Source organism: Xiphophorus maculatus, chromosome 21 (assembly GCF_002775205.1).
Source record: "Xiphophorus maculatus strain JP 163 A chromosome 21, X_maculatus-5.0-male, whole genome shotgun sequence".
Taxonomy (NCBI): Eukaryota; Metazoa; Chordata; class Actinopteri; order Cyprinodontiformes; family Poeciliidae; genus Xiphophorus; species Xiphophorus maculatus.
Genome location: NC_036463.1, coordinates 12328173 through 12351554, shown reverse-complemented (window position 1 = coordinate 12351554; position 23382 = coordinate 12328173). Strand labels below are relative to the sequence as shown.

Here is a 23382-nt window from a genome sequence, read left to right as displayed (position 1 = left end):
TGGTGATGGCAGCATCATGCTGTGTGTACTGCTTCTGTGGGGAAAGGGAAGCTGGTTGGAGTTGATGTGAAAATGGATGAAACCAGATACAGAGCACTCTGGGAAGAAGTAGCTGTTAAGTGCCGCAAAACACTTGAGACTTAAACAAACTTGCATTTAGAGCTCCAATTAAATGTTTTAGATCAATTCCTATTGGATATTTATCTATGGGTTAAAATAGTCCAAAGTCCAGAGGTAAATGTACATTAATATTTATTTACTGACCATCTCTGTTAAGTCTGACTGAACTTGAGTTATTTTGCAAAGAATAATCACGAAATAAATTTTTATATTTCAATTAGATTTCTCAGGCTTGTAGACATGGCCAAGGATTGTTTTTCTAAAAAAAAATTATATTGTGAAGAAGTGTTGTGTATTGCAATATAATAATATTTTGGAAGACTTTAAAAATCACATATATATATATATATATATATATATATACTTTATTTCAAACAAAACTTACATTTAGATGTATAGATGTATAGATTACTGCACATAGTGACAAATTGCAAGCCTATGGCTTACATATCATGAAATGTTTTGTTTATGCGACACTTAAAATCCACAACTTATCAGATTTCCATGTGTTTTCTGGGACACGTGCGAACCTTGTCGCCCACTCGCTCAGCCACGCTCGCTTTGCAAACGGATCTCTGCAGGTAGATACTGTAGATTTGATGAGATAGACTAGAGGATCGCTTCACTAACAACTGATCAAACATCTGATTATACCTTTCCTGGAGCCTGCAGGAGCTGCACACACGCTAACCTGTGACAGCTCAGTCGGAGTCAACCTGGACATGTCCGGGGGGGTTCCTGCAGCTTATCTGCGCTTCCGTGGAGATTTACGTCACGTTGATGGGAGTAACTGATAGAGATCTCTTGCCAAAGGAAATCCTCTGTTCATCTCCCTCTGTAAAATATCCACGTATGAAGGAGTTTGCAAACACGTAAGAAAAAACACATTAGTCATTTGTCGGTTTCAGAAAGTGGAACCTGAATTATTATTTCTTCATGAATCATATTAATTATATACAGTTTCTCTGAGTGTTCATGTTTTTTGCTTTTAATTAGACAATATGCAACGATTATCTTTTTATTAAAGACACATTAGATGTGCTATCCTTTCAGAGCAAGGAAGCCTGGATTTTAATATTTTAACATGTTATTACTAAATAGTTCTCTACTCTTTTTAAAGGGTAATTTACTTGCTCGGATATCTTTTTTTTTTTTACTAATTTCTCCTTCAGCAATTTTACCCAACAAAGGAAACAAGTGGTAGACAAAAAAGTAGAAATCAATCAACAGACAAATCATGGTTGAGATATATTTTTAAAAAATACATATATATCTCCTGAGAAGACCTGAGAAATGCTCCAGCCTTCAGTGGATCATGTAGTGTGTGTGAAGTTTTCAACTAATAGCTCTTGTGTGTCATCTGTATAATCTCCGTCCTTTTTTCATAGATGTAATAGAATTGAGGGGGATGAAGTCTGTTTCTGTGCTGCCCGATTGATTCATAGGTCAAACTTAAGTTCCCTAGAAATAATGAAACAGGCAATTAGGAGGAGTTCCACTGAAACTGACCTAAAACCTTTTGTGCTTTTTTTTTTTTTTTGCTGTATCAGAGAAATGACACAAGATGTGATGCAATATAGGATGATATACTGTAGGATGTATTGTAAGAAATATGTACTCACACCCATTTTTCCTTGTGTGTTGCTTCATTTTATATATATGGTCTCAAAATAACAATGCAATTGTTTATATATATTTTATATATATTGTCACACAAGAAAAATCCTGGATTTGTTCAGCTGTGTTAACTGTGACAATTTAAGGCAGATTTTTTTTTCTGTCTGTGAAGCTCTCCACCCACGCATAAAGTCCTCCAAAACTGCAATTTAATTGGTTTTAGGGTTGAAATAAGGAAGAACAGAGAGACGAAGTTAGTTTGAAAGAAAAAAAAAAAGGACAGGGCTGAAGGAAGGAAGGTAAGTCAGACCTAAGGTTTGGAAGACACTTAAAGTAAATCTTCAAATAACTAGCAGACTGAATCATAGATTTACCAATCTTTGATACAGTCAAAGATTAAATCAACAGAGACTTAAGGTTAAGTCTCTCTTGTAGACTTAACCTTAATGACAAACGTCGTCTGCATTTTATCCAAATGAAACCTCCACAGACAGAATCCCTTGCTGGCAGTAGACAGCGCAGCCCTCAGATGCCATAATGCTTGGCCTTGTGCGGACATTCTTGGAGGGTCTGTGAGAGATATATATACAGCTGAATAACATCCGTGCCATTTACTCTGTGCCATCTGCCGAACACATGTGAGCCTGCGGGCTTCGGAAAGTAGCCTGAAGCTCAAAAGTTCCCTCAAACTTCCCTCCATCTGATAGGAACAGAAATAAAGAGACGTTTAATAGACTTAATAGATAATCTGCATGACTGAGAAGATAAACAACCTTCCTGTTCCTGTTCTCAGTTCCTATATTAAGATGCAGGTTTATTCTTAGAAGGCCTCTTGTTAGAAGTTTAACTTAAGCCTGCAAGTTGCTCCACATCATTTTGGCTCTTCTCCTTTTTATTACACCCACTCTGATTAGGTAAAACCCCAATCACATTTGTTTATTATAAACTGCAGACAATGACATTTGGCATCACTGCAAGCCTTTTTGACAGACTGATTTCTGTGTTTGCTCTTTTGAGCTGAAATAACTCTCTGGCAGTCTCCACATGGCGGCAAGGGGACGCAAGGGGGGCCGAGCCCCACTCTGCTTTGTGCGAGGTGTTGCTGGCCCAACATGTGCGACTCGCAATCGAAGATGACAGGGTGACTGTTTTCTGCCACCAGATCCTGTGTGTATCTGTGTGTATTTGGGGGTGTTTATGGCTGCTTTGCGTGCAGATTCGTCCTCAGCTGAGTCACCCCCCGGGTCTTAGAAGCCCCCATCGCCCAGGTCATCAGCTGTGGCCGCTTGGATCTCCTGCGGCAGGAGGACTTTTTGACTGATTTGATATGATATTTTAGCCATCCTGCGTCAGGATTAAAATGTGTCGCTGACATGTTTTTAGGTTGGCTGATTTGTTTTTTTGTTTTGTTTTTTGCAGTAAATTTCGAGATCTTCATAACTATTAGAAAGATTTCATTTACAGAAGTAGTTTTATTATAGTGAAAATTCTCTTACAGAGCCAAACCTGCTTTACCAAAACACAGTTCTGGTCACATACCTGCACCTTTGACTCTTTCTTTACACCACTGTAAACACACAGATAATCCCTCAAGTCCGCTGCCAATACAAAACCTCCCTAAAGTAGGAGAAACGTTGCCTTGGTAGAGAGCTTAAGGAAGTTGTTGGTAAAAACTGTGTTTGATTACAAGATGCTGACATTCCATAATGGTCTTTTTGGCTGTAATCATGCAGAAGGTGGGTATGATGTTTGCAGTAAGGGGAAATTAGGCGGCCACATTGTTGCTTTTATTGCAATTCCCACCCCTGATTTTTACAACCACATGCAAAAATACTCTTTGCCCTAATGTACCTACTTACTTCCTTGAACCGTAATTTATTTTATTGGGGTTTTATGTGATAGAACTACATGAAACTCCTCGCTAACCATAATTGTCATTTTGGGAGACAAATAAATTGGGGGTTTTTTTGTTGTTGTTGTTTTTTATTATTATTATTGTTGTTGTTTATAAGTCTTGACTAATAAAAATCAGAAAACTGTGAACTGTATTTATATTCTGCCTCATTTACACCATTATACCTAATTAAAATCCAGTACATCTGTTTGCCATTCTCGCCATACACATAACTGCTCTGTGAAGACGTGAGAGGGTTGCTAGAGAACATTAGATGACAGACAGGATTATGGAGACAAAGGAACACAGCTGACACTTAAATGATAAATTGTGGAGACCTTTATAGCAGGATGCAGTTCTAAAACAGTATCCTAAACTAGGAACAACTAATTTGAGTTCGGTTCAATCCATCACCAGGAAATTCAGAATATGGCACAATTGCAAACCTCTGGAGGGAGTCCAGAAATCCACAGCACAAGTTTCAGAGTCTATGCCAAAAACATAAACAGGGAAGCTGCTCAGGTTTGACAGGAAGAATGATGGAGCTAAATACAGGGCGAAACTGTTCCACTCCCAATGTGAAAAGGTTCTTACTGACACACCTTAAGCGACTTGTGATATTGCACGGACAATAGAGTTTAGATTGGGCCTAAAGATATCCAATCCGACCCTGAACTAGCCTGATCCGACCCAACTAATAAACTTGTATTATAGGCCCGAAGTAAACCCAACATATTGACCACTATTTAAGTAAGCAGTGTTACACTTTTAGCTTTTGCTTAATGTCTTCCAACTCAGTCTCGTTGCTTGTTTTAACCTCAGGGCTCTTTTAAACGTTTCATTTTTGATCAAGACTCCTGTCTTTTCGGTGACGCAGGTCAATTCGGGCAAATTCGTTGAGGAGCATGAGCTTATTATTTACCCATTTGTAAGTGAAACCACACCATAGCTTGAACTTCTTTTAGAAAGCCAGCAGTGATACCAAGACTTCGCAAAGTCTAGCAGAGACCAGTAGAAAAGGCAACTGCTGGCCAGGTCTTCAGAGGTCCCCCATGGAGCCGAGCAGAGCAGTGGGAGAGTAAGCTGCGGAGGGCCAGAGGTTGAACAAGCCTTATGTTTGAAGTCTTCCTCCCCGACGGCCCCGCAGACGTTACCCCAGGCCGGGCTCTTCTCGGGGGGTCCCACTTGAGTGTTACCCAACCAGTCCGGCAGCTGTCGGACGGCTTCTCCTCCCTGCTTATCTGTCTTGCCTGTCTCGTCTTTATGTACCAGTGTTGTGTAACCAAGCGCAGCACCTGGAGGTGTCCTAAATCATTAAAATGCCGAAAATATCCACATTGAACGGTTTAAATGTGAACGTTTTTTTTTGTTGTTGTTTTTTTTTTTCAGTAGGCGACCATTCTTCTTAGAATTAATCCTTTAATTTTTGTTGTTGTAGTTTTAAACCCATACATAAAGTCTGGATATTAACGAGGTTATGCAACTGTCAGTGTGCATTATTTATGGAGATACTGACAGCTGCGTGACTGTAGTGGAAAAATCAGGAGAAAGAGGTGTTTTCATCTCTGGATTCTGTTGAACATCCTTCCTGTTCAAAAGCACGATTAAAAACAAGCCAAAAAAGTTTGGAGATAAAACTAAACATTTGCTAGACATCAAACCGCAGCTGAGTGAAGTGATCCAAGAATTTGGCTCGCGGGAGCATTCATCTGTTGCTTCTATGCGCCGAGCCAGTCTGCAAACTCCTTTAGGCCCAGATTCAAAACATTACTGAGAATAGTCACTGCGGAGCGCCACTTAAAGCTGCAGCTGGAAGACCCGACTTTCCATAAATGCTTAACAAGGCCTGGACTTTATCGTCCCATCACCACCCTGTTCCCGCCTCGGAGTGAGGACAAAGTGAAGCGTCCACCGAGTGATCCATCACTCCCGCCTGTCTTCCCGCGTGCCCTCCTCAGGAAACACCTTTCAGACCGAGAGATTAGAGGGTGACTGGAGAGGAGAGGAGTAGTGAAAGAATGATGGAGGAGGAAGAAGAATGGGTAAACGACTGGAGAGGGATGACGGGAAAGGGAGAGACTGGACAGAAACTGATTAAGTGGGCACCGTGAAGATTGATGAGCAGAAAAAATGAGAAAATAGAGGATAGGCATGATGGGTTTTTCTTTTTTCTTCTTCTTCTTCTTCCTTTTTTTGCACGCTACAGGAAGAGATGACCTATGGAGAGAGAATAAACATGAACTTGGCCATTAAAGGATGTGATGATAGCTTTAAGTGGTCCCTTGGAACGTCAGTTTGTCTATAAAGTGTGGACACGCTGTGGAACAAAACATGCACAGTATCGAATTTCTTTTCTTTTTTTTTTTACTTCTGTACAATATAAATGACACAATAAAGTTGCTTATATTTAATATGTAGTGATGAATATTTAGTTTGAACTTTTAAAATATTAACTTTCATATACTGTTTAGTGTTTAGTATGTTGCGCCAGTTTGTCCATTTCCTTCAGTATGAAAATGCTTCTAAATAAAAAAATCTGAAAAGTGTGGCTTGCATTACGTTTCGGTCCCATTTTTTATCCTTGTACTTATCAGATGCAGAAGTCGCCTGATTAGGAAGAAGACTCAGCCTTTGTCTGAATTTAATCTCAGTATAAAACCAGCTGAGGTTTGTTGGTGTACACTGGAGAACAAACAGTATCATGAAAACCAAGAGACACTGCAGATGGATCAGAGATTTAAAAAGAATAATAATTAGAATGGACTAAAGATGGGACATGACATAAAACAGTATTACAAACTTCACAATAACTGTAAAGATTTACAGCTTATGTAGAAGAATCTGTCGACAGGCCAATTATTAGTTCTGCACAAAACAAATTTGGTAGATTTGATTTATTGCACAAAATTCCTGGAATATGTTGAAGTTTGTCACTGTATGTGAAAAGTTCAGAGTATGAATGGCAAAAGTTTGGAATTATTCCTTTTATTTAAAAAAAAATAAGTTTGGGCTTGAGGCTTTCTGTTTGGACATAATTTTTTTATTTTGTTTTTAACATGGCATCTCTTGAATTATTTAAAATATGTGCAGAATTATCAGACTCCTCTGTTCTTGACTGTGTAGAGCAAATCCATCAGCTGCTTCAGATTAAATTCAATGTAATGTTGCATATCTAAAAACTGGATTCTAGAAATTATATCACAAAAAAACATGTCTTGGCTCGTCATAGTTGGTAAAAAAAAAAAAAGCCACTTTGATTAACAATTGTAAAACTGTATTTTAACTATAATGTTATTGTAAATTTTAAATGTGCATTTAATGTGTGCCACTCTTTCCCATGTTGTTTATAAACCTGCCAGTCCTGTGTGATTCCTCATGGCAACCTAAGGTGCTAGATTCATTATCACATTCCTGTTAAGAGGAACAAGATGTTTGGCAGTGGCCTTGCTGTCCTCAGTGCCATTAGGCTGCACGTGTGATTTCCCACACACGCAAATTTGGTGTGGCTAAAGGTCTGTAAAGCAATCGCACCTTTCTTAACTCATCACCTCCGTGGGAGGCATCAGCCAGCCGGGCTGCTACCAACCGCTCTTTGTAGTGTCTCTGGCTCATTACCTTAATGTCATTTGATCCTGAGTGATAGTCCGCTTTGCTGAAAAGGTCCCCCAGATAAGGACTACATATTAAGGTTTTTTTTTTCAAACCTTCTGCTTTAAATTTCCCACCCGCCCAAGCGAAAATGTGTGAGATCTGTCACCTGTAGGGAGATCACCTTTTCTACTGCAAACTCTCCTCAGTTTTCACTCCTCAAAGGTTTATAATCCGGCTTTTTTTCTTAATCGGCATTATGCGACTCTCGTTTCATTGTAACTGACCTCACGTCGCAAAAAAAAGTCACAGGTATATCTTCAAAGCCTTTGCAATCACCGACCTTTGCAACCTTGAGTATTCCTTTGAGTTCTTTAAATCTAATCCATTTTAATACAACTCTGTCAGTCTTATGCCAAACTGCTGGGCCAAATCATGACACCAATTTGTATAAATCTGTCAAATATCTTGTTCCACCCCTAAATTCCAATAAAATGCATGAATTGGATTTCAATAAAGCAACATCCAGTGCTGTCAGTCCTATTTGAAACTGTGCAAGACGATCTTCTTTATTAAAAGAAAGAAAAACGCTTGATATGCGATACACGTCTTGTGGTTAAAAACTTAATAGTTATTCATCACAGCGGCACTCAAAAAAACAGATTACTCTATGACAGTAATTGCTAGGTAACATGTTTAGGCTCAAAGGCATAAAAACAGCGGCTATATTATGTGCAAATGTGCTAAGTTGCTAAACAATGACCACTATTGTTGGTTGTTAATATGCTTCTTGGTTGATTTGCTGACTTCATAAAATGACATTACAAGGAAGGGTTTTGTGCTCTCTTAAGTTCCTCCTGAACCCATATCAGCAGCTATCCGGCAGAATACCAACGTGTTTAGGAGTAGTTAACTGGTCATTTATTGTCCCATGTCTGTACCCTCTGCCTGTGTCTGGATTTATGGAGATGAGCTTAGCGACTGGGGAATGTTTTCCTATCCGTCTCTGCCCCACAACCACCTCCGTCTCATCTGGACTTCAACTCATTCTCGGGCCTTCAACATCAGACATTCTGAAGGCCTGAAAACATCAGTCCCATCGGGGGTAGACACAATTTACGACTCAAGTGTCATGTGTTAACACCCTATTGTGTCTGCGTGCCTCGAACTGTATCTTCATTATCCCATAAAAGCTCTGCTGCAAAGCCACAAGTGTCAACTTGCACTCTGATTTGCATGCAAATTCATCCCAGCTGCTTAGCATTTAGGGGTAATAAGGGAAGATTAAGTAAACTAAACAAATGTGAGAGGAAGGAAGCACCGGAAGAAGTGAAAAGGTTAGTACAGCTGAGTCACTGTGAGGCTTGACATGAAGCAAGTATCTTTTTCTGATTATGATCTGGTGATGCAGCAAGTTTAATGCATGATATTTTTCTGGAAATTTTAGGTTTAGGTCATATGTCCCACGAACAGCCAATAATCATGAACAAACAAACACTACGCTGCTGACTTACTGATTATATCACTTTCCCTATTAACTATTCACAAACCAAATTACCAAAAATTTTATACATATTTTATTATTTATGTAATTGTCAAGCAGCAAATAAAAAATGTATATTCAGGACTGTTAAATTTCCAACTGTCGTGGTTATTATTTATTGTTTTTGTCAGATTTTTATCCTTAGAGCACTTCTTTTTTTATTAAACTGTTTTTGATTTCTTCAGGGGTTTTTTGTGTGACATTGATTCAGAAAAAAATGCCTTTAGCTTCCTTCCATTGAACAATTTGTTTTAAATTCTGTGCGTAACTTTTCTGACTTTATTGGAAAGTAAAAATTTTCATTGCCTGAAGGGCCAAAGCTTTACTCATATTTCTACCCCTTGGTGTTTAATTGTTCTACCCCACGTTTACAAAAGCGAATATCGTCATAAAATAGCATCAGGTAGCATTGTGTTTTGGTACTTTTGCTTCCCTAGCTGCATTTTCTTTTGAATATTCTAGATAGGCTCTATAAAACATGTCCACAAATAATTTATTATCACTTTCAACAGATAATAAACAACAGAAAGTGATAATAAAGGTTTTTGCCTATTTGTGAATATTGAATCAAAATAGCTAGGAGTTCACTGTAATGTTAAACACTTTAAACCGGAGATTTAAGGGTTTATAATGCCAATTCAAATTTAATACTTAGGGAAATGTTAACAGAGTGAATTTGTGAACTTGGTCATAGACATTGGCCTGTTTTACCAAAGAAAACAACCACATATATAGTTCAAAGGGAAGTAATTAATGTCCAGTGAATTTTCAACAATGAGGTAATGACTTTATCAGCATGGTTTTATTTGTAACAAATCCAACATAGTTACTGAATAAACATTTATTTTGGAGACCTTTCCCCGATAGATGACATCTCATTATGCCTTTGCTTTTCAATGAACTCCGGGGTCGTTAGTTATTTTCTCTTTATTTTCTGAGCTCTTTGATTCTTGCCGCCATAACCACATTTGCTTTTTCCTCCTGTCTAATGAGTAAACATGGGACTACATGAGCCTCCACGAGGGCCGTGAAACACGACATGGCTCGAATATCGAACGACTCATCCTGTGTGAATGAAGTGCATTTGATTTATAAGAGAACAAGGGACTGGTGGTGGTTGCAGTGTTTGTTGGAGGGTGGGATCTACAGGCATACAAGGCCACAAGGTCCTCCATTAGTACCTTGACCTCTGTTTAATGGAAATAACCACGACATAGGTGCGGCGAAATGAGATGAAGGGTTAGTCTGCATTTTTTTTTTTTTACCTTTGAATGTCTGTTTTTTGCATTTTCGCTGCAGAAATGAGAAACCCAAAGACGATCATTTGTCAGCTGCATGCTGTGTCCAGGACTTAACGGATCCCACACTCAGTCCTGTCTCCGCTCCTGCTTTTACAATTCCTCCTCACTGTTTTACTGACCGTTATCTAATTACCTCTGTCTTAATCGCATGTTAAAGCGCAGCGCTGTCTCGGTGTTTACTATCTTGTTTGCTATGCTGTAAAAATGTGTGAGGTGGCTCGTAAAGACTTGTCTGCTCATTGTTAAGCGCTCGCTTTGGTTTGGTGGATAAAATCACAGTGTGATTGGTAAATAATGAATTTCAGCTGACGCGCTCCGCATTCTCATGACAGCTCGAGTGCACACAGACGTGTCTAACATGGAAGAAACTCCTGCCTCTCATAAACAATTTAACTAGCACATTCAAAGCTTCTAACCTTTTAATCAAATTATGTGCAATTTTCTGAGATTTAGTTCACTTCCCGTGCCAGCCAGAAGGAGATCATATCATGCTGCTGTTATTCTCTACGCAAGGCCCACCCAGTCACTGTCAATCTGTGATTCCTTATCATGTCAGCGACTCCGTCTGGCCTTGGATCACGCTGTTGTTTGCAGGCAGAATACCTAGCAGTGTTCTTTTTACCCCCTGCAGATCTATCCCTATTGTTTATGAACACTTTGTGACAACCTTGCCTACTTTAATATAACTAAGCAATGGCAGGCTTAAAACATTTCTTCATTACTATCCATCTTTAGGCCTAGCTGACCAGATCATGAGAAAATAACTCGACTCAAGACGTTCTAGCCACCAAAGCTTTCCTCTTGATATAAGCATGCTGGAATTTATTGTTTTTAGTAAACATGCTTTAAGCATAATTTGTATCTGCACTTCACGCTATCAGTTACCAAAGAAAAACACTGGAGTTTTCATAACACTTCAGGGGCCTTGACACGGTGGGTCTCAGTCTCTCCCATCAAATTCCTATATAAGATGAAATGTCCCTGCACGTATTATGAGCCTGGAGAGCATGCGGGGTAATAAAAACCACTCATAGGTTCTGGGGGGATTCATTGCAAATTACAACACAGCACGTTTTACAGGCGTGTCCCTTGTGCATGCTAAGTGATCAAAACACACACAAAAAGGAGCAAAGGGAGCCACAAGGGAGAGAAACAAAAAGCACAGGATGTAAAACGCTGTCTGACTGTGTGTCCTCTCTTCTTACCAGATACCTTTGTCCACTAGACACCCGGTCTAAGGCACAGTGATGTGTCTAACTCAAAAAATATATATAAAGGTCATGATGGAGAACTGCAGGTTATTGCATGCAGCTGGTAGCTGTCACTGTAAGCATAGCCCGACTTTGATGGCACTAACCTATCAAATACGACCTTCTTGAGTGCCTCTTTAGTTTTTTCTGACTCTTTTGAGTCTATCTTTAAAGCTCAACAAAAATGTATTTTGTTAGCCTAAAGTTTAAACTTAAATTCTCCTGCAAATCCAAAAGGTTCTTAAAAGGTCAGCAGCTACAGTGCTATTCTTGACTTGCAAACTCGGAGAAAATGCTAACTTGGTACAAATTTTGTCCAAAGTGTTAGTCAAATGTTGTATGGTTGAATCACATTAAGCATTGCTGTAAAGGCTACTGCATTTTCCCCAATCTGCTCCTCAGTAAATCCACTGTTTCTTACACTGTTACAAACTGTTTCTCTTGCCTGTCCACTGCCAGGGCTCTCCATTGATATTTGGTGCAGATATAAAATACACAACAGACAAATAACCCTATAGTAGCACCAGGGTGCTTTCCATTTTCCCCACATTTGTACTTTTGTTTCAGTCATTATTCCATAGCCGACATCTGGGGATATGAAGTGCAGCTTTCTGCATAATTTTATACATGCAAGAGGGACGCTTTGTACCCACTTTCAGAACAGAATTTTTTTATTAACTTTCCAATATCTGCTCATAGTCTGTTTTATGGAACTGTGGTTATGTGAATCCAATAGGAAATATCTACCACAAAGAGGTCTTTTAGACCATTTTTGGTTTGGACAAATATAATAGTCATTTTTCACAAGAGTGAAGTTAAAGTTACATGGTACAAAATAACACATGGATACAAAATGGCAGCACAATTTGATAAATGTGATATATTTATCCTTGACAAATGTGGTGTGAGAAGAGTGGATAATTCATCCTTTTTCTTTCATTTCACTTATTAAAAACAGCATATTAACACAACTTTTGAACTGTTGTAAAAGTTGTTTGTCTGGAGCGGTACGCTGTTAAGCAACTGAACTAAAAATGATTTAAACTTATTGTTAAAGCATTGGGTGCCACTGATATTTGACCACCAGGATGATACCATTTGAGAGCTGCTGCAGTATTTCATATCTGTACAAATTGGGCTTTCAGACGTTGACTTTCCTTAAAGCATATACTGCAGAAAAAATCATATTTACCTTGGCTGTGAAATAATATTCCCATCTCTCTTATTTAGATCCCCACAAACTTCTACACGTCCAATGCCACAGCACACTGACCCACAGTCAGACAGTGGAGCTTGCCTTTTTTAATTCAATATGAAAAAAATGGATCAGTAAATGAGTGATTATATGACACGCGCCATTTTATCTGTGCCGCAACAAGAAAAGCAGAAAAGGGGCCCAGAAATTGGCAAGAAGAGAAGAGAAATGGAGCACCCCCTGGGGCCGATCAATATCTCTGGGTTGATAAGAGAACGAGTGTCTGAAGGCTGGCCTTTCTTCCTGAAGCTTTCTGTACCTCCCGCAGGGCAATCTGAGTCCAATTGTTCAGGATTATTGAAGCTTCTCCCTCTGGCATTGAAAAGTGGATCTCTTCAGGTGGGTATGGTGTGCTGTAACATTGCCTCAGAAGCACTGGGAGACTCTGGCTGGCAGAAGTCCCAACCTTGAAAACCTTTTCATAACTTCCTCGACCTCTCAATATTTCTTGATATTGAACTCTTTTGATGACTCACAAGCAGGGTAATCTTCTTGACGGCATGTGATTTTCTGCTCATCATCCATACAAAATTTGCAGGTTAGTAATGAAGTTGCTTCAGGTCATTTGAGTCATATTAGGATAGTTCACCCAGTCATTCGCATTGCGTATAATGTGTGGTTTCACGTGAAGATCCAAGAAGTCATTTTTGGGAAATATTTCAGCTTACTCAGTGAATGCATACTGGTGATTCACTGACCTGTTTGTTTTTCTCCTCATTCTCCATATCTTCTTAGGCATTTTGTCCATTGATAATGCCTTTCTCATTTCCCTTATCATTACCCCAAGAGATGTTTGGATGCTTATTCATCAGCAAAACTAAAAATAGATGAACAGGCAGACAGTTGCTCCCCATAACTTCCTCTGTTAAGCTCTCTTCTCAAGTACAATGTGTCATTATCTCTTTGATGGAAAGTGTAAGTGACCAACTTTCTCTGCTTGATCATCCAAAGTGCTTTTCATCATTGCAGACCTAAGTTGCTTAATGTTTTAAAGGCGAAGTTCAGATTTAAGTGCCAAATGATAAAACTCAGACAATCTAGCTTTTCTTGAAGTGCATACGTTTTTACAAGACTACTGAAAGTCTTGTAAAAACTTTCATTAGTTTTTACAAGACACTCTACTCTAAAAATACCAGTAGAGTGTTTTTATTTTTTCAAGTTTGTATTTCTTCCCCTGAAATTAATATAGGTTGGACTTGTGAAAACTATAATGTAATTATTAACATGCAACTCATTCATGGAGGGTTTTAAAAAAAAAAGGTTTTTTTTACTCCTTCATGTTATCTAAATATACATTTATTTCAGTCATTTAAATTAAAATGTGAAACTGATATGTGGAATGATTAATTACACACACATAATCTTTTATTTATTATATATTTGATGTTTATGGCTTACAGCTGATGAAAACCCAAAAGTCAGTTTCTCATAAACTGTGAAAAATTTTAAAAACGTTTTCAGATCCATACAAAAGGTTTATGACAAAGCTTTCCTGGGCAGAGTTTTGATTTAACAATTGGTTAGCAGATAGATACACCCTCTACTAGGAGAGTGAGCCCCAAAGGCCATTGCAAAAGAAGTTGGTTGTTTAATGCTGTATAAAAGTTTATTAAAATAAAGCTAAGCAGAAGGAAACGGAGCCATAAAATGAATTTTACAAGAAAGACGGTTAACTACAACTAAAAGAAAAAGGTGAGGGTAAGCAAATTGAAGTATTTAAAGGAAATTCACAAGGTGTAGGCTGTGGCTGTTGAAACGACTGAATCTACAGAAGTACAAAATAGAAAAATGGCCAACACCTGCCGAAATCTAGCTAGCTGCATGAACAGCCTTCCCATGACTAGCTACAGTACTTAAACACTTTTTGCTCCGATATCTTGACATCAATCTTAAAACACCACACTGATCCTGAAAATAACAAGCTTCATGTACTACTGCACAGTAATACTGTCCAATGGCAGTCTAAAGTAACACTTCATTATTTATACTTATTAGTAGTTACCCAGTATAATTGCTCACAGGTTTTAGCAGTTAAGCTTGCTTCATGTTTTATTTTTTGATATCATTTGATAGGAATGTGATGTTATCACTTGAAAGTTGAGTTCTCAGCTTTCCTGACAAACGTATATTGTGACAAAGTACTGTACCGGTGTTATCATAGAGACCGCCTGTGTCTGCTTATTCTCTTGGCTTCGGTGCTGACAAGGCAACAGCGCAGTACGCTGAGGTGCTCCTGCCCCTCGCCCTCTGCCCATGTGTTTTGTATTACACCCTAGGAGGTGCCATGCTCAGCAGCTCAGTGGTGGGAGGGGGATAAAGCACTCCTCACTGGCCCAAATGACGCATGACATGGCATTACGCCCCGGGCCCTTATTTATGGCTTCCCATGTCAGCAAAGACTTGCTCCCCTGGGGGGCCCCGCAACCCTTACCCCCTAACCTAACTCAAGCCGCCTTTGGTGCTCACATTATGCCTGGGAGATACACAAAAGAAAACATTACACTCTTAGGAGTTATGATCACTACAATGTGTAGTTGGGCCAGCTTAACTAAGAGGTGCGCAGGAATCAAGCTGAATTCCTTTTAGTTTATTTAGCAACTGAAGCTTTTGGACTTGTTGCTCTGTTGCACAAGAAATGTCCCGCCAAAGATCAAGTGCTACTTCAGAGGAATTAACGTCATGTCAAGCTGCAGCTCGGCTACCGCCAAGCACACACTGCCTCTTTATCCGTGCCTCTGATGTGGAAGAGGATGTGAAATCTGGAGAGAGAGTGAGGAAGAGATTTGAAGAGAGGATCTGAATACATTTTCTCTGTAGTTACTCAAGAACCCATGTACACATCACACCGTATTAACAAATGGACATGTACACTGCCAGCACTCATCCACACGCAGGTGTTCTCCGTGAGCTGTCCGGGAATGTTCCAGTGATCCTTGTCCAGGGTTTTGATGTGGGCAGAGGGAGAAGAAAAGAATTTCGAGCACATGAAAGCCAAGTGGTGGAAAAAGTTAACCCTCTATGGCATGGCGTTGCCCTCAGGCAACAAACCACATAGCTGTACCTCACATTGCTCCTTTATTTTATTTTTTGGGGGGCATGATTTTTGACATATTTTTGTCCAAAAAATAGTTCTTTTATGAATATAGTTTTTGTTTGATTTGTATTTCATTTCTCATAATCAGTGTAGACAATCTTGGTGTTCTAGACCAATGTTACCCTGAGGCAACAAACCCAAATCTGGTTCCAGGAGGTGTCAGAGTCCGATTTTATGATTGACATGTAATTAGGGACCACCAAGCTCCCAAAGAATGCAGGAAAATATTTCTTCCCCACAAAAATAAAAAGTCATGCCATAGAGGGTTAAGGTGGCTGAAAAAGCTAAAGTCCCTGAACTGGAGATAGTTAAAACTGAGAAGGGGGACTCTTCTATCAACCTCTAGGAAACAAACCACAGAGAAAGATGTGATGTGGATGCCATGAAAAAATCAGGGTTAGGACTGGACAAAAAAGATAGCTGGGTTTTTCTCCTCCCTTGTATGCTCATATTACTTTGGAGCTTTGAGGCATAAGCGCTAAAGAGAGGGTACTGTCAAGGGTTTATGTGGCCTTTTGAAAACAAGACAAGCCCTTTCCAGAATAATATATCCAGCCTCAGAACTTTTGCAACAACAGAGTGCTCATTTTTCCATCCTCCCAGGTCCAGCCTGTAAAACGCCCTGTTTGAAATCCACTCTGGTCATTGTTTAGTCTAGTGAATGTCCTTAGATCATCCTCATAAGCAGCTGTCCAGCATCCCCTTCATGTTCCTGCTTCACAGCAGTTCAAAAGCAGCCACCCAGTGTCAGTCAAACTCCTTTTCATATTATTAAGATCTTACATCACATGTTTTAGCTGAACTGATTGCTTTGTTTGAGTAATAGTCCATTTCCTGCTTTAGTAGAGGTGTTTTGTCTATAAAACATGTGGTTCCTACTTTATAGCCATAGTAGAGCGAAATGGTCCCAAATTAAAGCCTTTGAACTATTTACAAGGTACACTTTATCAGCTGTTCAGCTGTGTATTAACACAAATAGCACAAAATAGCATGGCAGCAACTTGTTTAGGGATCTGGACATAATGAAGATGAGTTGCTGAAGTTCAAATTAAGCATGTGAATGAAGGAGAAACAGATTAAAGTGATTTTAAACGTGGCATAGTTTGTGCAACCCAGACTGAGTATTTTAGAAACTGCTGAAATCTATTTATATTTTTATGTTGAGCAATTGTGGTGTCAAAGAAAAAAAAAATAATGGAAGAAGTGAATAAGCAAGCTAGTACAAATGACCACTCTTTGCAACCATCTCTGAATACACAACATAATGAACTATGAAGAACTTTCATCTGGTATTCAACCTTACCAGGTTTTTTTGTGTCAGGCTGAAATAAATGGTGTAACTTTTGACATAATTGGAACCGTTTCAACTATTTACTAAGTTATGATGTGCTGGTGATCTTATTGGCTGCTCTCTGATGGTCATAGCTACAAAAGGCCAGAGAATTATTTACTGTTTATCAAAGGACTACATTTTGGTCAGACTCTTATCCCACAAAGGCTTTTACTAAACTACTTCCAGTCTTACTTTATTGTCCAAGTCTCTTCATTAGTTCCATGGAACACAGTCCTCTAACAGAGAGAGCTGATACTGGGGTCTGATTTGTCAGGGTCAATGTGATCCAATGATCCATCATGTCTGTCAAGCTGATGCCGCAGACTCCTGAGGGACCAGGCCTTTGTTTAGCTTAGCCGCTGATGGAAGTCAAGCCTTTGTCAAGGAAACCATTAGGAACGCAGCAGGCCCAGAAAAATGAGCCGACCTTGTCACTCCACATCAGGAGACTGGCCATGGTTGCAGATCATTCTTAAACCTGACACATTTGACCACTGTTTGTCCAATCCTTTGAACTAGGAACTTTAAAATAGATGGAAAAGCTCACAGATGTGAGTAAATGTGAGGGTCTTTGAGTTGGCTATCAGTCTCAGGTTAATGTTGGGTGTTGAATTGTTATCCAAAGTGGGCACAAAGGAATGAGGTAGTCAATAAGGCAGCAATTAGCACTGTGCTAGTGTGAGATTGTTGTCTGCGCCACCAAAATGAAAAGGTAATAATGACATCTAAGTTCTTGGCAAGAGGACATGATTAGGTACTGTAAACCAGCCCTTCAAGTCAGTAACAGAAAACACACCCTGTACATTCTTTATATTAGCTATAACATATATATATTAGTAGTATCTAAAATATCATATGTACTAGGTGACTGTCTTAAAGTGATCTTTCAAATTAGGTTAGTCTGGGGACTTTTTGGAAAAATCCCCCCAAAAATGTCACATCTTAATTTCTTTTGGTTTACCTTCTAAACTGAGACCATTCTCCCAACAGAGTAGCCTTGGTGCTCAATTTTGGGTGGTATGACAAGAATTTGCCCAGTATTAGCAGCACACAAGTTAGTGATTTGTCTTGTGCACGTTAGATAAACTTGACATTACCAAAAATGACAGTGGAAAGTGGCATCATAATCTGCTAATGTGGATGCATAAATGGAGAGCAAGGAATTAGATGTTTTTAAGCCACATAAACGTTTGTATAATATATGTCTTCTGTTTGGTTCGCTTGACTTTTTTGGTTTTCCAAGAAGTCCATTTACATTCCCACTGTAGGTGAAACAGATCAGAGTTCCACAGAACCGAAAACCACTTACTCCTCATACTTGATAGCAATGCGCTGCTACCACTACCACCAGGTGGCAGTAATGCACAAAGTCATTTTAAAGTGGTGCCTCTCAAGCAAGGACAGTTTTGTCCACGTAAAACTTGTTCCTAAAAGAGCCAGCTCTTCTTGCTGCTGGGCAAGACATTGATGTTATTGATATTTAAGCTGATATCATTACAGTTTTTCTGATAGCTATGAATGAGCTTTTACTCCAGCATTTATTTTCTTGCTTGCTGCTTTGTACTCTAATTCTATAGCTAGGAATAACGTGCTTACCTGGGATGTGCATTTCTAGAATAAAATACTACTCACTAATAAGTATTCAAGTTCACTTTTGGATATTCATAACTTATTACCATCGGCTCACTAACCAACATTATAACACTTATTCTGCACACACAAAAAATGTACAACGCACTTATGTACGCCTTGCGCTTGAATTACACAATGCTAATTATTTTTGCTCCCTTTGACAGCAAAATGTTTATTTAAATAGCTGGATAAAGATATACAGAAGTCTACTTTGTGTCACTCATTCTTCGGAATGAACAATACAAAGTAGAATGAATGACCAAGCAAAAAAAAAATCGGAATTAAGGATGAAGACATTCTGTGAATGTAGCCTTAATAGCCAACAGACCCATTTTTTCTATTTTGTGCAACATATTCAAAGCCATTCCACTTCTTTTCCAATTTGTGCACATCTCAGCACAGAGCATCCTCTAATCTTACCTTCCTTTTCCTGACAGAGATGGAATACCTCCACCTTGCTCATCATGGTCTCAGACTAAACACAATCTATAGTGTTGATGCATCAATGAAGTGGCGTCCTCTAACGAAGGCCAACCCATCACATTAGAAAAATAATGATTTTTTTCATTGGCTGTCTTTCCTTACAGATAGGCCCAGTATTTGTCTTGGGCTGTGCGTCCTTCGCTGAGCTGCCGGGCCCTTATGCCTGCCTGTCGTATATCAGCAGCACTGCCACTGTCAGAACCCTGATTTATGGCTGTTTATCTCCGGCCCCTAACCCACTACCTCTCTCCCCCTACTTCAACAGATGGTCCCTGGCTGTTTACTCAGGGCCAAAATGCTTTCAAACTGATTGAATAAATACGACAAACAAGAAGTTTATGGGGAACGTGTTGGTGATCACAGTGTACTGGTTACGGGAGAAAACTTTCTCTGTAAGATGGAATACCGATCACAAGTCCCAATTTAAACTTCTTTCTTTAGGGGTTTTTCCATTAAATATACATGTGCAGCCATTTGTCCCAACCTGGTTTGGCATACTTTTTAATTCCCCAACATACATTTTTTGCCTTAATTTATGATTATTAACAATGTAACTGTAAAAGCATTCGTTCATCTGTCATGTTCCATGTGGTTGTCGCTTTAAATCTCTTCCAAGTATATTCAGCTTCTAAATCTCGCTTGGTGTCAAAGCTTCACAGAAAAAAAACACACGTTGTGCCATAAATTGTCTGTTAAGAGTCTTGGTGGGGCTTCAGTCGATCTCTGGGTCTCAGGGGGTAAAAGCCTTAAGTAACCCTGACAGTATAAATTTTTCAAATCAGTCCAGCTATTATTGTTCTACATTATTTAGTACCTTAAAGTATCAAGTTTTTAGTTTTTTTTTATTGATTGATACAATGCAGATTTTGACCCTTGCACCTGCCAGTCATATTTTACCATTTCTGCTTTATGTTCCTTCTTGTGCAAAGAAAAAAGACTTTGAAAATCATTTCTGATGCAAGCCAAGAGATAATGGTTGGTTGAATCCTCCCGTTCATATTGCATTCCGTAGAGACGTTGATTTGGCATGCAATTATATGTTTCCATTTGACTGAAGCCTGAAAGATTACTTACTCCTTTAGTACAGATGTCTTAAATAAAAATTGGTGTTCATGGAGATGTTTCAGATATTCCTGCTGGGTGAATGAGTGCGCAGTGAAATGCAACGATAAGATTTGGTTTACAAATGAATGTGGGCTGGTTTTATAATGAGATATACTTATTCAATCATTACCTCTCACTTATCTACCGAGCACCACCACTTGTGGTCCATTTAAGCTCTAATTAACAGTAAATGAATGTAATGTAATGGATGTAAGCTGGTACTGGACTCTGGTATAAGAAAACCTATGCAGCCATCAGATTTGAGCATATTGATGCTACACACATCATATAAATATATATATATAGCTAAGTATATATATAGCTATAGATAGATTGATATGCTGAAATCGATGCTCTCGGTCTTTTAGACTGAATGAACCACTGAGACATGGAGACATTAAATATTTTCCTGTTGAATAGTTTCTGAGACATCTTTGCTTCCTCTGGCTTGATCATCAAACCTCTCAACTGATACTGAAAATAACGCACTTTGGGGTGACTTTCTACAGCAGCACCAGTGTATTCACGCTGATTTGTGTTGTTTTCCGACCCATTAGTTGCAGGTCTGGTTCAAACAAGCTGAAAATTCCAGTTACCACCTGAGGTTTCCAACCAGTTTGGACCTGAAAATCCAATATGGCTTCCCCACCCCCCGTTAATATAAAATTGCATTAGATGCTGACATAAAACATCAAAATAGACTTTTGTATTTCAGTTTGTATTGCACGACAGTAGAGGCACAACTTCTTCAGTATGACTTCTTTTCCTAAGATGATGCATGGTGGCTGAAATGAACGAACAACTCCTGCTGGTTTTCTTGAGTCACAACCGAAGCACTGATACGTTGGATGTGATGTCATTCCCAGACCCAAATTCCAACTTACAAGGCAAAATAAAGCAGAACATATACAGTATTCCCCTGTTACAAAAACTGCTCACACATTTCTGACAGCGATGCAGAACACATCTGGAACAAATCTTCAGGTTGAAGGAGAAATCTGGTTAAGATTGAACAAAACTGATTGATAACTGAAGTTTTTGACTGATGAAAGTGAGAAGAGTAGGTACGATCCTGGAGAGTTTTGTTGTCACTATTAAAATGTTAAAAACACTTCAGAACAACATACCACTTTCCTGTATTAGTCATCATCCTCTGTACCTACCTTAAAATCTGACTTTTTATGCAGTACTTCATACAACTAAAGCAGAATGAATCCGTCTCACATCACTAACAGTCCAGCTATCTTAAACAGGCTGTCAAAGGAAGGAAATTACATCACTTTGTTTAAGATCCAAGCTTAGAAACATAGACACCTTGTCGTTTGTGGGATTTTTTGTTATTCTGCGGCAGTGGATTACTGGTAGTGATTATTTTTCAAATGCTTACACGTCACATTTTAATCTAAACATCATCTCCAACATGTGAGGCTGAGCCATGCAGTTTTCACACTATAAGTTCCCCTTCTCCACCACAAATTGACCATAATTACATCATTATACAATTAACAGCACTAACATTATGTGCACACGACGTGTTTATCCTCCCCGTCTGTTTGGCACAGTTGTGAGAATTTGCGGTTTTGATTTATAGGTGTTTAAGACCTGCCGCTTCTGGTTCCGCTGCGGCCACCGCAAATACAGATGTCACTCAGATTGACTTAGGAAAATGGGGAGCAGCCAAAACACAAAGTGGAAATGTTAGCCCAATAATGCTGGATAAACAGTCAGGGAAGTGAAGCCAAAGACAACAGAGAACGAAGGGAAAGTGTCCTGCTGGCATCAGGTTTCCCAGAGTTAAGTGTTATTTGAAAAGCAGCTGACACTCACTCTCTTCCCACCCAGTCTTCGACTCCCCTACCCTTCCTACCTTCCCTACCTCCCAACTCACATGACCATCTGTTGTCCCCCCCTCCTTCTCTTCTCAGGCTGCTCTAAGTGCCTTGAAACAGCTGTCGGAGCAGGGACTGGACCCAGTGGACGGCCCCATCAAGGTACGTTAGGACCAGAACCACAGGGTTGGGTAAGGGAGGAAAGGTGCTTGTCCAGAGATCAGAATGCGCGTCAGCTTAGTGACGTGCAAATCCTCAGGCACTTCAGGTTGGCCAATCAGGAGCTCCCTTTCCACCCCCACAAACACACATCTATCAGTTCCGTTCAACATTTTTCTTCAATTGGAAAGCAACAGTAGGCGTATGTATTTTACATACACGCTTCTGTCAGAGGTTCATATTTTGCATGACGGCTATCTCCACTATGTCTCAATCATTTTAGACACAAGGGGCTTTTCTCCATGAGCCTCTCCTGTATCTGCTTCACGACAAGGAGATGAGGAAAGGAAGTAGGAAGGATAACTGCAGGAAAGTGCGAATGCTGCAGTTAGGTTTTTTGAAAATTAGGAAGGAAGACACTGTCAAGTGTTTCTGGAGTATTTTCATTGTAGGTGTGGCCCAGGAGAGCTGAGGCAAAAAGCGAGAGGAAACTGCAGCCTGTTGTGGCAGCCAAGCAGAGATGAGTGGGCAAATATGACAACAATTACCCCTAAGCACTACATTTTTTTCCAAAAGTGACTTGCATTTGTATTCAACCTTATTTACTCTAATATCCCTAAATAAATCCAGGGACACCCGATGTCAGTAAATATCTAGCTGTCTTTGAAGGCCTTAAAGGTTTCTAGATAACAGTTAGGTTCAAACAGTAATATAAAGACCAAAGAATACAACAGACAGGTCAGAATTTTCTCCGGCAAGAACAGATACATTTCGTAGATATAAGGCAACAAGGAATAAGTTACAAAACAAGGCAAATCCAGAGAAAATAACAGTTATCACAATGCATTTATCTTGTGTAGAAGTTCACCTTTCAGCAGCACAATGTATGATACAATGAATGGCAAGATCAGGGGTCTCCAACCATAGTCCTTGTGATCTCCTGCAGTGCAAGTTTTGATTGTAGCCATACTCCAACACACCTGAATTTTCCAGACTTTAGCCAAGCTTGATGGCATGGTGAAGAGGTAGTTCAATCATTTGGTTCAGGTGTGTTGGAGCTCAACAGGTGGAGTAGATCTCAACAACTAGAGTTGGATACACCTGGTTTAGACCAAAGCATACTCATGTGTCTCAATGGCTCACCTAAATCCAAGGGAGAATCTTTGGAAAGACTTGAAAT

The 23382-nt window shown here is 39.4% G+C and overlaps 1 protein-coding gene across 1 annotated transcript in view; it reads left to right on the top strand.

Moving 5' to 3' along the window:
• stau2 (staufen double-stranded RNA binding protein 2) overlaps positions 1-23382 on the top strand; it is an 85767-nt gene that overhangs the window by 60267 nt on the left and 2118 nt on the right. The window contains exon 14 of the mRNA XM_005797872.2: positions 22140-22205. Within this exon, the coding sequence (XP_005797929.1) occupies positions 22140-22205 (66 nt within the window). The remainder of the gene's footprint in view (positions 1-22139; positions 22206-23382) is intronic.